General features: G+C 38.4%; 1 protein-coding gene across 1 annotated transcript in view; it reads right to left on the reverse strand.

Annotated features, from left to right (window-relative positions):
• Positions 1–7,961: 7,961 nt before the first annotated feature.
• Positions 7,962–17,216, reverse strand: part of sim (single-minded) — an 80,113-nt gene continuing 70,858 nt past the window's right edge. Inside the window, exons 7-8 of the mRNA XM_069824766.1 lie at positions 15,960–16,107; positions 7,962–9,157 (exon numbers count right to left, since the gene is read on the reverse strand). Of these exons, the coding sequence (XP_069680867.1) occupies positions 8,554–9,157; positions 15,960–16,107 (752 nt within the window). The 3' untranslated portion in view covers positions 7,962–8,553. The remainder of the gene's footprint in view (positions 9,158–15,959; positions 16,108–17,216) is intronic.

The following is a 17,216-nucleotide window of genomic DNA, read 5'->3' on the forward strand; positions in this document are numbered from 1 at the left end:
AGTAGCATTTTGTTACTTTTATTACCTTGTGTTTCATCCATGTAAGCCATTAAATTATAGTATTATATTTCTAATACAATATCAATCCAATCCATAAAATACTCCTTCCTTAACAAAAACAAAGCAAAAAGCTAGCTCGCCTTCTAAATTATGTGTTCAAATTGGTAGCTCTCAGCTGCTTTACAATGTGTCACTCGATCATAGAAACCATTTAAGGGATGATTTAACCAGGCTTTAGGAATATCTTGCACCACTTCCATTTTTATTTAGCAACATGAATTTGTGCAGAAGTATCAAGTGTGGGTACTTTTTGAAAAGCTGTTAATGAGATTTATTCAAAAATAAAAAAAATATATATTGGGTGTTCCATTTAAAATGAGAGAGTTGGAGTTACTTCCGGTTAAACCGGAAGTAGAAAAAACTCTGTAATACCATTATTGAGTTCTTAGTATATGGTTATCCTCACATACTAAGTTTCATGTCACTGAACCGTATGCTTCAAAAGTTATTTAGGTGGTGCATTTATTATTTTAATATTCGATACACTTTTCTGTTTTCTTGACTTAGCAACACTGAATTTGTACAGAAGTATCGAGTGTGGGTACTTTTTGAAAAGCTCTTAATGAGCACTATTAAAAAATATATATATATATATATATATATATATATATATATATATATATATACTGGGTGTTCCATTTAAAATAAGAGAGTTGGAGTTACTTCCGATTAAACCGGAAGTAGAAAAAACTCGGTAATACCATTATTGAGTTCTTAGTATATGGTTATCCTCACATACCAAGTTTCACGTCACTGAACCGTATGCTTCAAAAGTTATTTAGGTGGTGCGTTTATTACTTTAATATTCGATACACTTTTCTGTTTTATTAACATAGCAACACTGAATTTGTACAGAAGTATCGAGTATGGGTACTTTTTGAAAAACTCTTAATAAGCACTATTCAAAAATAAAAAATATATATTGGGTGTTCCATTTAAAATAAGAGAGTTGGAGTTACTTCCGATTAAACCGGAAGTAGAAAAAACTCGGTAATACCATTATTGAGTTCTTAGTATATGGTTATCCTCACATACCAAGTTTCACGTCACTGAACCGTATGCTTCAAAAGTTATTTAGGTGGTGCGTTTATTACTTTAATATTCGATACACTTTTCTGTTTTATTGACATAGCAACACTGAATTTGTACAGAAGTATCGAGTATGGGTACTTTTTGAAAAACTCTTAATAAGCACTATTCAAAAATAAAAAATATATATTGGGTGTTCCATTTAAAATAAGAGAGTTGGAGTTACTTCCGATTAAACCGGAAGTAGAAAAAACTCGGTAATACCATTATTCAGTTCTTAGTATATGGTTATCCTCACATACCAAGTTTCATGTCACTGAACCGTATGCTTCAAAAGTTATTTAGGTGGTGGGTTTATTATTTTAATATTCGATACACTTTTCTGTTTTATTGACATAGCGACACTGAATTTGTACAGAAGTATCGAGTGTGGGTACTTTTTGAAAAACTCTTAATAAGCACTATTCAAAAATGAAAAATATATATTGGGTGTTCCATTTAAAATAAGAGAGTTGGAGTTACTTCCGATTAAACCGGAAGTAGAAAAACTCGGTAATACCATTATTGAGTTCTTAGTATATGGTTATCCTCACATACCAAGTTTCATGTCACTGAACCGTATGCTTCAAAAGTTATTTAGGTGGTGCGGGACTTTTAACTAACCCTGTATAGTAGCATTTAACATAAATTGATTTGCAAAGTAGAAAACTGAATTAAACAATGTACAGTATGTAGGCCTATTTAGTATCGTTGAAATTCCTCTTGTTTTTGTTCATTGCATCGTGTATCTCTAATATAAAAAGTGGCGTGGCAAAGTTCCTCTTCCCGCTGAAATGTTTCCGAGGCCTTGTGGAAAAACTGACGGGTAGCCGCACCGTGTTACAGAGAGGACTGCAAGAAACTTGCTCGCTACAGAAATAATACTGCAACTCTCTATCACGTGGGGATGTGAAACTTTTCTCCATCTCTGAGTAAGTTGAATGCATGTGAACTTGGCGAGACACGGTGCAAGTACCCGCGGCAAGCGCCGTCGCGCCACGTCGGCCGCGTTATGTACAGACACGAAGACGGGCTGTGCAGTAAAAATGCGCCCCACTGGAAGACTTGTCACTCCGGGGGTGGGAGGGCGCCTCAGTCCGGGACAATGATCCTGCAACCAGGACGACGACTTGGAGCGACGCACCGGCCTGAACGCAGTGGCGAGATGTTTGCAATCCCTACTCCCATTAATGCTGATTGTCATAGTCGTGATAACACGAGTTTCAGCTTGCCGCGAAGGGCGAGGGGAATTATCTGAAAAGATGAATCCGCGAGTGATATTTGCTAAAACTATTTCGTGAATAGAATTTTCAATGAACAGTATTAACAAAATAAAAATGGTAACAATTTGTATTCAATTGATGTAATTTACTTGCTTATCGAACTTCGTACGTTGGAACGGCCTTCTATATGCTGTGATAGTACTAGGTCAATTTGCCATCTAGAGTTAAGTACAGATGAAGTATTGATTTTTATTCACAATTCAGTACTACTTGCAATCTCAGCAACAGATGAACAAGTGAACAGCGAAATAATGTGAAGTATTGAATTTTATTTAACTAAATATGATTTAAAGACAATTAAAGTCGTCATTTAACCTATGTTAATTCAAAATAAAAATGATTGGTTGATTGAAGTATTGAATTTTATTAAACTAAATATGATTTAAAGACAATTAAAGTCGTCATTTAACCTATGTTAATTCAAAATAAAAATGATTGGTTGATTGAAGTATTGAATTTTATTAAACTAAATATGATTTAAAGACAATTAAAGTCGTCATTTAACCTATGTTAATTCAAAATAAAAATGATTGGTTGATTGAAGTATTGAATTTTATTTAACTAAATATGATTTAAAGACAATTAAAGTCGTCATTTAACCTATGTTAATTCAAAATAAAAATGATTGGTTGATTGAAGTATTGAATTTTATTTAACTAAATATGATTTAAAGACAATTAAAGTCGTCATTTAACCTATGTTAATTCAAAATAAAAATGATTGGTTGATTGAAGTATTGAATTTTATTAAACTAAATATGATTTAAAGACAATTAAAGTCGCCATTTAACCTATGTTAATTTTAAATAAAAATGATTGGTTGATTGGCAAACTTACTCGTGTTAAATTACATAGGCATATGTGGCTTACAGCTGTTTCGGTGCTTCTTCACACCATCCTCAGAGCCTAATAGATCTCGGCGTCATCTCGAACTTCGCTGTCTGTTGTGGGGGTGCGTTTGCGTGTTGAAAAGTGGAGTCAAATAGTGTGTGTGTTCTGAAATTGATCTGTTTGTTGAGAATTTGATGAGGGTGTGTTTTAGTGTGTGTGTGTGTGTGTGTGTGTGTGTGTGTGTGTGTGTATTTCATGTTGTTCTGATCAAATTCTCAACACACAGATGAATTTCAGAACACACACTATTTTACTCCACTTTTCAACACGCAAATACACCCACACAACAGGCAGCAAAAGTTCGAGATGACGCCGAGATCTATAGTCGCGACGCTGTTATTCCCGGCATGACTCCTCCTCTTTGCTTACGTCTTAAGAAGTAAAGGCTCTATAAAGTCTAGGTAGATAGTATCGTTCGCCATTTTTCGTTGCCGAGCTACCATACGAGGAATCTATATACCACACCGTTAAACATTATCATGTCGTAGCTCCTATGATAATAAATCAAACGCACTGTAATTCAGCAAATAATTGAGCGGCAAATAACGTCCTCGTGTGCTTTCTGCGAACGCCAACGAAAGAACCAAAATGGCGGACGATTATATTTAGTATTTATCGAGCCTTAAGAAATGAATAACGTCTTCATCAGCGAATCACAAGACGCACACGTTTAAATGTAGTCGACTTGCAACGCGATTGGCTGTCGGAAATTAGAGCGACAGGACTATAGTAGGCTCTGAGGATGGTGTGAAGGAGCACCGAAACAGCTGTAAGCCACATGTGCCTGTGTAATTTAATACGAGTAAGTTTGCCAATCAACCAATCATCTTTATTTAAGTGTTAAAAGTAGTGTACGCAAGATTCAAGATGGATTCTAAATAAAAGTTTGATACTTTATAATGATATGCATCTTAATACACACTAATTGAAATTACAATTTATGGAATTGCTATCATTTAAAAGTAAAAACGAGGATGTTAATTATTTCGTAATATGAGGTTATGATGCTTCCCATTAATTCGTACATAGTTTCTAAATATTCCCCGTACTAACCACGAACAATTGCGAATCAGAAAGGGCAATAGCATGCAAATAATTGCGACAAGATTATTTGGACAATATAACTCGTGCAGTGGTAGATGGTCGTGACTGGTTGAAACTGAAGGGATTCTTATAAACGGGATTGTTTACTGATTGCATGACCGAAATAGTCTCTAAAAGTGGGAACCTTAACCAACCGCAACCCTCTGGCCCTTCATGACCTAAAGTGGGGTTGACTGTGCCTTTACACATTGAAAATGGACATTAACATTGAGTGAAAGTCTATCAATTCAAGCAGCAGTTTACTTGTTATGTGATATATCGGAAACTGGCAGTAGTGTGTTGGAAATTTATCCTCCCAGTCATGGTGGGATGTGATTTGAAGACCTTTTATTTTGTCGCTGTGACAGGTTTGTCACTGGTTCCTACTGGTTCGAAAATCACAGATTCTAGAAATCGCCATCTCCGCCTGATATATGACTCAACGTACATGTGACCACATACACAGCTTCAGACAACTGCAAGTCAGAAGATTCATATGCTAATAATTCGAAGGGCAAGATAATTAGGATCTAATTAATTATCACCCCACTCAAAAGGCTACGTGCACACATCGCCGAATGTAATCGCTGTATACATTCTTGGGCGAATATACGCGCCTACACATCGCGATAACACCGCCCACAGCGTGTTCGTTACTAGCCGCACTAATCAGTATTGTAGATATGATATTTATGGCGCCGATATGCCAATTCATAGAAGATAGATAAATATAAACATCTTCCGGCTCGTAATGGGAAACATTCGCAATCGCCCAGAATTATCCGAACAAAAAAAAATCACACTGTGAAGAAATCGCCATTATCTGTCACTGCGATTTTCCGGAACTGTGATGACAAAACGCTGTCACACCCAACCTCTATTTCCAATAAGTGGATTCACGCTTTACTGAGTAGGCTATATCTTGACGCCACTGGCGAGCTATGACGTAAATTTAATGTGAACTGTAAAAGATAAAAAATAAAGTTACACAAAACTGAGAATAAAATGAACTAGTAATGGAAAAAACTGAAGATATAAGAATGTAAAATATGAACTATAAATTATACGTACATTTCTATGACCAGGATTTATGAATGAATTAGATTTGTGTGTAAAGAATATAAGATGGCGTCATTAGAATCCAGGCTCTAGTGAGGCTTTAAGGCCCATTCATAATGAAAATTAAACATAACCGTAACATAAACACAGAAGTTTGCGCCCAGGCTACCAAATGGGATCATTCACAATGATTCACATAAGCATTGACTTAAACATTACCGTAAGACGTTAACTCCAAACTTTCACGCTTATGCTTACGTGATTTGCAAACAGAACACAATCGTGGAGCGCTGAAGTATACGACAGAATATGAGGAAATGGCGTCGTTGTTATGTTTCCATGGTTACCAAGTATGTTTGCTGTTATGTTTATGTTCCCATCGTGAATGATGGTATGACTTCTTGATTTTACTGTAACGTTAAGTTAACGCTTACGTTATGTTTAATTTTCATTGTGAATGAGCCTTTAGGCTCTCTCGTTGCAAACATCTTCGCCACTGAGGAAGATTCCTAGAACGTCCAGCAAATTTCAGCTCTTATTTCCGTGCCTCAGAACTCCAGACCGGCTTGTCGCTCCATTAGTTGTAATGGAAATATAAATTACAATTCACCCCCAGGATATAAATATTGTCCTCACACTCTTCTCCTGCTTGTCAGTCATGTTATGTTTTATTTAACGACGCTCGCAACTGCAGAGGTTATATCAGCGTCGCCGGATGTGCCGGAATTTTGTCCCGCAAGAGTTCTTTTACATGCCAGTAAATCTACTGACATGAGCCTGTCACATTTAAGCACACTCAAATGCCATCGACCTGGCTCGGGATCGAACCCGCAACCTTGGGCATAGAAGGCCAGCGCTATACCAACTTGCCAACCAGGTCGACTTGTCCTCCTTGTCAGTCATTGTCCTCCTGCCAACACCATAGACAGTCAATGTGGCAACACAAGATATCTGCACCATCACATGTATATGCGAGACCGCACACTTACAGTAGAGTGAAAGTTACTTTAGGATTGACACCAAACCAATAGATCAAACAGAACACTGCCGTTGATCCGATGTAACTAGGCAAACAAATTAAGCACTTTGTATTACGCTCCTTAATTAAATAGAGCATCCGTCTGCACAGTCCTTGGTTACCTAGAGGCTACATCCGACATTTGCGAGTTCACACCAGGCTGACTTTTCCCATAGCTGTCGGCTCGCGTGAGAAATGGTGATTAAAACTTACTTTTTGGGAGTCTAATGGGACATTTTACCGCGGGGACCATTCCCCTTACAACGAGAAAAGAAGGAAAGCTTATGCTAACCAAGTCACTTTAATTTTTCGGTTGAAAATTTCCTGCACACGTTCGAGGTCTACGAATTCTTATCACAAGACCGGCTCCAGTTCATGGGCGTGCCTTTCATCTTGTCACGTTCATCGTAAGGAAACTTCTAAATATCAAGCGACGTTATGATTTTGGGAATATAATTATGTATGTGTACCCATGGCAATATCTAAAAGAGAGTTCCACACAGTTCAGTTCAGTTCCATCCTCGTACGTCAATCCTAACGAAACTTTTTTCCTATTGTACATAAGTAACCACAGAAATCCCAGTGACCGCAAGTTTTTGGGAAAATGTGTAACCATGGCAACGTTCGTGTGGGAGTTGCAAGAAGTTCTGTCCCAATTACTCAACAGATCTATTTTCTCTTCGCACGTCAATTCTAAAGGAATTTTTCCCCTACTGTAGATACCACTGAATGTCAAGTGAATGCGAGTTTTCGGGGATATGTGTAACCATGCCAATGTCTGCTTGCTAGTTCCATGGAAGAGGAATATAAAAGTCGTCTCTTTCATCGCACGTCAATCCTAAGGGAACTTTTCCCCTACTGTAGCATACCACTGAATGTCAAGTGAATGCGGTTTTCGGGGATATGTGTGACCATGGCAATGCCTGCTTGCGAGTTCCATGGAAGAGGAACATAAAAGTCTCTTTCATTGCACGTCAATCCTAAGGGAACTTTTCCCCTACTATAGCATACCACTGAATGTCGAAGTGAATGCGAGCTTTCGGGGATATGTAACCATGGCAATGCATGCTTGCGAGTTCCATGGAAGAGGAACATAAAAGTCTCTTTCATCGCACGTCAATCCTAAGGGAACTTTTCCCCTACTATAGCATACCACTGAATGTCGAAGTAAATGCGAGCTTTCGGGGATATGTGTAACCATAGCAATACGTGTTTGAGAGTTCCATGGAAGAGGAACATAAAAGTCGTCTCTTTCATCGCACGTCAATCCTAAAGGAACTTTTCCCCTACCATAGCATACCACTGAATGTCAAGTAAATGCGAGCTTTCGGGGATATGTGTAACCATGGCAATGCGTGTTTGCGAGTTCCATGGAAGAGGAACATAAAAGTCGTCTCTTTCATCGCACGTCAATCCTAAAGGAACTTTTCCCCTACTATAGCATACCACTGAATGTCAAGTGAATGCGAGTTTTCGGGGATATGTGTAACCGTAGCAACGTTCGTGTGGGAGTTGTATGTTGTTCTGTACCAATTATTGAACAGATTTATTTTCTCTTCGCACGTCAATTCTAAAGGAACTTTTCCCCTACTGTAGCATACCACTGAATGTCAAGTGAATGCGAGTTTTCGAGGATATGTGTGACCATGGCAATGCCTGTTTGCAAGTTCCATGGAAGAGGAACACAAAAGTCTCAACAGGTCTCTTTCATCGCACGTCAATCCTAAGGGAACTTTTCCCCTACTGTAGCATATCACTGAATGCCAACTGAATGCGAGTTTTCGGGGATATGTGTAACCATGGCAATGCCTGTTTGCGAGTTCCATGGAAGAGGAACAGAAAAGTCTCATCGCACGTCAATCCTAAGGGAACTTTTCGCCTACTGTAGCATACCACTGAATGTCAAGTGAATGCAGTTGTCAGGGATATGTGTAACCATGGCAATGTCTGTTTGCGAGTTCCATGGAAGAGGAATATAAAAGTCGTCTCTTTCATCGCACGTCAATCCTAAGGGAGCTTTTCCCCTTCTATAGCTTACGAACGCGAAGTGACTGCGAGTTTTCAGGGATATGTGTAGCCGGAGGGTCAGTCCCTAGTGTACGTACTCGTTGGCCAGTTGGTACTGCTGCGTGTCCACGATGACGCTGGTGTAGCCGGGCTGCTGGTGCGGCGGCCCCGCGCCCTGCTGCTGGAACGCCCCCGAGTGGTGGTGGTGGTTGTTGCCGAAGCTGCAGGCCAGCCCGAACTGGTCCGTCTGCTGGCCGCAGGGCGCGAACATCTGGCCCTGCAGGTGCTGCTCCGTGCTGCCCTCCGTGGAGCTGCTGCAGGAGCTGGACGAGGAGCTGTAGGGGCGTGGGTCGGGGTACGCGGGGTAGAAGAGGTCCGGCGGGTACGCGTAGCCCGGGTCCTCGCCCCCGAACTGCAGGAACTGGCCCGGGTACTCGGGGCCCGGGTACAGCCCGCCGCTCGAGTCGCTGTAGTCGTCCTCGGGGACGGCGGCGGCGGCCTGTGGGGGCGGCGGCGCCTGGGAGGCGGCACGGTACTTGGGCTGCGCGGCGCGGGTGGCGGCCGTCCTCGTCTTGGAGGCGGACTGCGGCGGCTGCTGCGGGGGCGGCTGGTCGGACAGCGGCACCACCGCCTCCTCGCGCCCGCCCACCTGCTCCACGTTCAGCACCAGCTCCTTGGCCTCCAGGTCGCTGCAACACATTGCTTATTAATAATAATACCTAGAGATGGTCGATTTTCGATGCGAAATGCGCCAAAATTGTGTGAAAATAAGGAATTTTATGTTGAAAGCATGTTAACTATATTAGTGTGCTGTAGTTTTTAAATCCGCTATAAAACGCTGTGGGCTAAAGCAAGGAGATGCACTATCATCTTTACTTTTTAACTTTGCTTTAGAGTATGCCATTAGGAAAGTCCAGGATAACAGACAGGGTTTGGAATTGAACGGGTCACATCAGCTGCTTGTCTATGCGGATGACGTGAATATGTTAGGAGAAAATCCACAAACGATTAGGGAAAACAAGAGAATTTTACTGGAAGCAAGTAAAGAGATAGGTTTGGAAGTAAATCCCGAAAAGACAAAGTGACCAGAATATTGTACGAAATGGAAATATAAAAATTGGAAATTTATCTTTTGAAGAGGTGTTCAAATACCTTGGAGCAACAGTAACAAATATAAATGATACTCGGGAGGAAATTAAACACAGAATAAATTGGGAAATGCCTGTTATTATTCGGTTCAGAAGCTTTTATCATCCAGTCTGCTATGAAAAATGTGAAAGTTGGAATTTATAAAACAGTTATATTACCGGTTGTTCTTTATGGTTGTGAAACTTGGACTCTCACTTTGAGAGAGGAGCATAGGTTAAGGGTGTTTGAGAATAAGGTGCTTAGGAAAATATTTGGGGCTAAAAGGGAAGAAGTTACAGGAGAATGGAGAAAGTTACACAACGCAGAACTGCACGCATTGTATTCTTCACCTGACATAATTAGGAACATAAAATCCAGACGTTTGAGATAGGCAGGGCATGTAGCACGTATGGGCAAATCCAGAAATGCATATAGAGTGTTAGTTGGGAGGCCGGAGGGAAAAAGACCTTTAGGGAGGCCGAGACGTAGATGGGAAGATAATATTAAAATGGATTTGAGGGAGGTGGGATATGATGGTAGAGAATGGACTAATCTATCTCAGGATAGGGACCAATGGCGGGCTTATGTGAGGGCGGCAATGAACCTCCGGGTTCCTTAAAAGCCAGTAAGTATAAAACGCGAAGTTCAGTACAAAATGCGAAATGTATGTTTCTGCGAAATAAGAGCGAAATTGCATTTTATGAGACATCTTTATGTTTTTGTGAAAAAAAAAAAATCAGAATTTAGGCCAAAGGCTCAACATACAGGTTCTTACATTTGTAATACTTTGATCACCCTTCACAGGTTAGTTTTTACAATATACCGTAAATAGTAGAGGAATGTGACCTAACTGATACCTTCTGTTGTTATCTGTACCGTTATATCGAGTTCTTAACTATTCTATCTGGTGCTAGTGGTAGAATACTGGCCGCCTATGCGATCTCTTTAGGCCCAATATTCACTCGCAAATAAGTTTATGTGGTAGCGGGTGATTGAATAACAAGATGGTTATGGATAAAATCACGCTATTTTTTTTACTTGTTTTATAATCACAATTTCACCGTAATTTTATATAAGCTAGGCCCATTCCTTCCCTTATTTATTATTTACAAGCATTTTAATTGGAAAATATAAAAATATATATACCCTTCAACACATTGATGACATTGAATTTCTACCACCAAACTTTGCTTAAAAATTGTCCATTCCAAAACGCTATAAAATGTTACATTTTATTTTAAAGTGCTAAATTTTTAATTTTAAGTTGCCTAAAACCGAAATGAGAACAAGTATTCAGGCTGCTAACAGATGTTACTTTGCATTACTCGATATTTTAAGAAGTAAAATAATTCCAAGAAAAGCAAAATTACACATTACAACACTAACACACGAAAGTGAAACATGCACGTTCACCAAACAAGAAGAAAAATGGAATAATAATAATAATAATAATAATAATAATAATAATAATAATAATAGACCACCTCTGTTGTGTAGAGGTCAGCATGCTGGTCTCTTACGCAGAGGGCCCGGGTTCGATTCCCGGTCGGGTTGAATTTCCTGGTTGAGGTTTTTCAGGGTTTTCCCTCAACTGTAAGGTAAATACCAGGAAATTCGGGCCACAACATACCTGAATATCACCGGCTTCATCACCACAACCATATTTATAACACATATACAGACGCCATCTAGTTCACAACAATAGAACCAGTACTCAACAATAGTACACAGGCCTTCGGATTTCACCTAAAAGATCGCGATATGAGCAGAGATGTTAAAGCGAGTATATATAATAATAATAATAATAATAATAATAATAATAATAATAATAATAATCATCATCATCATCATCTATACTAATAATAAATCTGTAGCCGAAATTTTTCTGGTAATTTTCGATTTTCCAAAAATAATTGGTCCTAACATATATAATTAACCACCCTGAAACCGAAAATCGCTTTTTTGAAATTTTTGTTTGTATGTCTGTCTGTCTGTCTGTCTGTCTGTATGTTTGTTACCTTTTCACGCGATAATGGCTGAACGGATTTCGATGAAAATTGGAATATAAATTAAGTTCGTCGTAACTTAGATTATAGGCTATATGGCATTCAAAATACATTATTTAAAAGGGGGGTTATAAGGGGGCCTGAATTAAATAAATCGAAATATCTCGCTTATTATTGATTTTTATGAAAAATGTTACATAATAAAAATTGCTTTAAAAATCATTTCCGATAAGTTTAATTCTTTGAACAATTTTGATAGGACTGATATTTAATGAGATAAATGAGTTTTAAAATTAAAATAACTGCCATCTAAGGCCGTGTAATGAATTAAAAAACAAATGACCGTCTATAATGGGCCTTGGACAGCAACAATCGAAAGCTATGAAAGATAGCCTACAGATAATGTTTCTGCGTTTCTATGAAGTAATATCAGAAGCTTAATTAACCGATTTGTATAATTAATTATTAATTCACCATTGGAAAGTGTAGTTTCTCTAGATGGACATAATGCTATAATGTTATCACAGTAACTCCTGAGTGAATCGAGGACAGGTAGGATTAAAATAGATTCTTATGCACAGAAAACATGATAGGCTATTCTGTATATTCGTTTCCTGTATTTCCTAAACTAATTTTTATGACCAAATGAGTGGTCTCTGGATCAAAATGATCGCATTTTAATTTTTTAATTAAATTTAAATTAAGTAACATCATAAACGATTTATCCTTCTATCAAACACGAATGTTCCCTGGATCAAATGTCCTATTTTAATTATATAATTACTTTATATTTATTTCTAACGGGTGCAGCGGAGCGCACGGGTACGGCTAGTAATAATAATAATAATAATAATAATAATAATAATAATAATAATAATAGTAATAATAACTCGGTGTAAATAGAGAACAACACTGACAGTTTATTATTATTATTATTATTATTATTATTATTATTATTATTATTATTATTATATGGTTACCGGTACGTAGATGAAGTGTAATGAAAATGATCTCCTTACGTTAGCAGAAATTTATACGTTTAGCACCTCTTTTGAGCCTCCCCACTCAATGCTTATCTGTCTGTTGTGCACATAAAAGGGAAGATCTTCAGCACAAACAATGAGGGCGAATCGTATCGGGTGGCTGCACCGCTCTGTGCGAACCAACACTTGGCATTCATCCCCAGTACAGTACAAACACGCTGCCACCCGCTCTCTCTCATGGGGACGGAGTTCACATCCGAAACCTGTTGTACCAGACTGCCGTCAAGGATAGTCAGATTTCGTGCCTGACAAACGTCACATTAACAAATGACAGTTATCTATCGTCTTGTTAAAGACCTCAATTGTTGCATAACTTACTTACTTACTTACTGGCTTTTAAGGAACCCGGAGGTTCATTGCCGCCCTCACATAAGCCAGCCATTGGTCCCTATCCTGAGCAAGATTAATCCAGTCTCCACAATCATATCCCACCTCCTTCAAATCCATTTTAATATTATCTTCCTATCTACGACTCGGCCTCCCCGAAGGTCTTTCTCCCTCCGGCCTCCCAACTAACACTATATATGCATTTCTGGATTCGCTGATGATGATGATGACGATGATGATTATTATTATAATTTTTCGTAGTACAAATACTCTTAGAAAAAATCGTCTGATGTTTCTCACATTGGATTGCCTTTGTCGTAAATCAAGAATAGAAGTTTGAGAAAGTTTGTGCCACACTGTCTTTACTTTTGTTTCTTGCTTCACCTTCTCTTCCTAACCTTTATCTCTGTTTCTTTTTCTCTTTTGTATATTTCCAGCGTTTTCTATATTTCCAGTAGGCTATAATATAATATAGTACATGTTATGTACTTTTTTTTTTCGATATTTCTTTGAATATTTGCTGCGTGTCTGCTTCTAGTCCGGAAGCGAGCGCCGCTAAGCCCCGGGCCACCTGGGCGGTCACGCCTCGCTGCGATGGGATTATGCTAATCCCGCACTCGTGGGAAGACAGTGCAGCCACCCGCAGGAACCCATTACACGCGTAGTTTATTTCACCCCTCAGCGAGGTCTAATGCAATCAATTTGCTTACTTTGTGCAGATAAAGTGCTTGAGAGTGCGACAAAACGGGGGAGAAACAATTGAAGTTGAGATTGTGACGTCATTTCTCACATTCTGCAGTTTCTGTGGTAGCCTAAATAAGTACACATCCCTCTATTGATTTCTTTCATTATCCTGGAGCCCCGTGTTAAGTTCTATTCCTATTTGGGCATACTCACATTTTGCAGTGTAACTAAGTTTTTACATTCCTTGTAGTCTCTCATCCAATTCTACTTTAGCCTACTTTTGTGCGAGATCGTGCGTATTTCCTTGCTTTCCGCACAAAACCAATCCGCGGAAAATATAAAATTCCACATTCAGTGTTCCCAACCTAACACACATGACAATTTCCCTCTTCTTACCGCTTAAGTGACATATTGATTTTACTCCTTTAGGCTTTTATCATATTATTTTTAGAGACGTTCAATATAGTAATAATTATAAATTGGAAACTTACCACTGCAATTTCACCTAAATTGCACTGTTAATTATTGTTTTTAAATATTTGCAAAAATTAAGTAAACTCTACAACTCCACTAAAGTTACTGCATTCGTGATGCAAGTAACATTAAGGAAGCCGTGAAAAAATCAACAAGATTCCAGATGCCGATGTTATTACTGCAATATGTTATATAACTAATATTGTTAAAATATTAAAATGAAAAATAAATCATTACATAACCTTTCCGTTTGTTTTAAGTTCGCATTTATAGACTGGGGGGGAAAAAAAAGACAGACGTATATCACGGCCTGCTGGAGTATAGTAAACACGGAAAACATTTTAAAGCAACAATGTTGAAGATAGATATTTTTGTTTTTCAGATTTGCCATCATTGAACAGAAACCAAGATAGAGATTTCATTGCAATTAATTAGAAATTCCTCTTTCAGGTATGTAATAAACGATCTTCGCACAAAATAATGTACGATACACGAGCGGTATGTTTTCTTTCAATTCTCGGAAATTAAAAAAGCTCAACTATGTTTCGCTTTTTCAAACTTTTCCTCGAACATGAAAACTTCAACATACCGGTCTTGTAACTCATATTACTATTTTACTTCCTGTTTTCGTTTGTTTCAGAGTGCACTCTACTTTTGTTTAAGCAAAATTTCTGCTCACTGCAGATCGAACGCTGTGAATCAAAATTGTGTGACGAACGTTTCAAAAGGATTTTGCGTGCTGTTGCTTCGGGGTTGTATACGTTGCTATGTTGCCACAAACCAGTTGTTTCATTTTTAAATTCTAAAGATTATCTACATGAATATTAATAATAAAACTATAACCAAAATTTGTCTGCTAATTATCGCTTTTGCAAAAATAATTGGTGTTAACATGTATAATTAACTGTCCTCAGACCAAAAATCGCATTTTTTAAATTTTTGTTTCTATGTCTGTTGTCTATGCCTGTTATTATTCGGTTGAGAAGCTTTTATCGTCCAGTCTGCTGTCAAAAAATCTGAAAGTTAGAATTTATAAAACAGTTATATTACCGGTTGTTCTTTATGGTTGTGAAACTTGGACTCTCACTTTGAGAGAGGAACATAAGTTAAGGGTGTTTGAGAATAAGGTGCTTAGGAAAATATTTGGGCTAAGAGGGATGAAGTTACAGGAGAATGGAGAAAGTTACACAACACAGAACTGCATGCATTGTATTCTTCACCTGACATAATTAGGAACATTAAATCCAGATGTTTGAGATGGGCAGGGTATGTAGCACGTATGGGCGAATCCAGAAATGTGTATAGTGTTAGTTGAGAGGCCGGAAGGAATAACACCTTTGGGGAGGCCGAGACATAGATGGGAAGATAATATTAAACTGGATTCGAGGGAGGTGGGATATGATGGTAGAGACTGGATTAATCTTGCTCAGGATAGGGACCGATGGCGGGCTTATGTGAGGGCGGCAATGAACCTCCGGGTTCCTTAAAAGCCAGTAAGTAAGTAAGTAAGTAATGTCTGTTGTCTACATGTTTGTTACCTTTTCACGCGATAATGACTGAACCGATTTCTATGACAATTGGTAACTTACATACATTAAGCTGGGTCCCACTTAGAATTTAGGCGATACGGCATTCAAAATACTTTCTTGAAACAAATGACTGGATAACACAAAATGAAGGTCATACTTGAATTCTTATGCCCTTGTACGAGTAAATCTGCTTGTCTTTCGTGATCGAAATTGTGTTTTTGCTTTCTCGTAGTTCTTACTTTTGAAATAAGGTTCCAACGATAATGTTCGGACTTCTGTATACATTTCGGGCGCACTCACCTGAGGACGTAGTTGACGCTGACGATGCAGTGGGGCCTGGAGGAACGGCTGTTGTGCACGATGGTAGCGTAGCTCTGCATCCACACCCAGCCCCCGTCCTTCGTGAGGAACCGGAAGTACTTCGTCGTCACTTGCCCCTTAAACAATACTGCATCGCATAGCACTGAATTAGAAACCACTACGATGATTACTACTACAGTGAAACCTCTCATTTACGGACATCGAAGGGACGTAACAATCTGTCCACATCTGGGAGGTGTCCTTTATTGGAAAGGAGGCTCCCCAAATTAACAGTAAATTTATAATATACATTATATTGTATCCCTTCACGCTTAAATGAAATGTATTACTGTAGTTTAATTCCAATTACAGTCTACTATAGTAAATTCATTGCAACTTTGAACTACAATAGATAAGACCGAAAAATGAAAATGCAGTACTGTGCCATGCAGTTTTATTCTAGGTCTATAGTTATGCAGTACTGTAATTTACAGTTTTCAACTTAACCTCTATATTCAGGTGCCATGTCTCTCGAAACAGTACAACTGATTGAAGTGAAGAGAATAATCCTACTAACCCTATCATGTGTCAAATACAATTTCACGATCGCGGAAACCTTGGACCCATCGGACAGGTTAAATTTTTTTAATTCGTTTATCCACCCGCTTCCAGCTAACAAGGGGTAGCCGGCTGGGCTAGTGATAGCCTACGAGACCCTTATTGTCTTCTTTCGTGTTAAGGAATTTCTGTACAGTTCTCAAAACTAAATTTTCTATTTTTGTAACACATCAGGTCTTGGAATCCAAGTTGTGTCCGCAGTCAGAAGGTAAAGCATGCTTCAGGACCGTGAAACAGCTGTCCGTGTCCGTGTCTGAGAGTGTCCGTAAACGAGAGTTAAATTTATCATTATTTCTATATTATTTCAGTTGGGTCACAAAAATCTGTCCATATATGAGGAGTGTCCGTATCTTGGGAGTGTCCGTAAGAAGAGGTTTCACTGTACTACGCTATTATTATTATTATTATTATTATTATTGTTATAATAATAATAATAATAATAATAATAATAATAATAATAATAATAAGGGAAAGGTCCTACAGGAAATCTCTTTTCTCATAGGCCTAATATTTTAAGTACAACTCTGTTTCCCTAACATAGTTTCATATCAATGTATGAAGCCTTGTAAACACATCTTCACTTTTGCCCTTTAAGGTACAGTCAGAGACATAAAAATTCCATAAAATACAGTACTATAA

Source organism: Periplaneta americana, chromosome 4 (genome assembly GCF_040183065.1).
Source record: "Periplaneta americana isolate PAMFEO1 chromosome 4, P.americana_PAMFEO1_priV1, whole genome shotgun sequence".
Lineage (NCBI taxonomy): Eukaryota > Metazoa > Arthropoda > Insecta > Blattodea > Blattidae > Periplaneta > Periplaneta americana.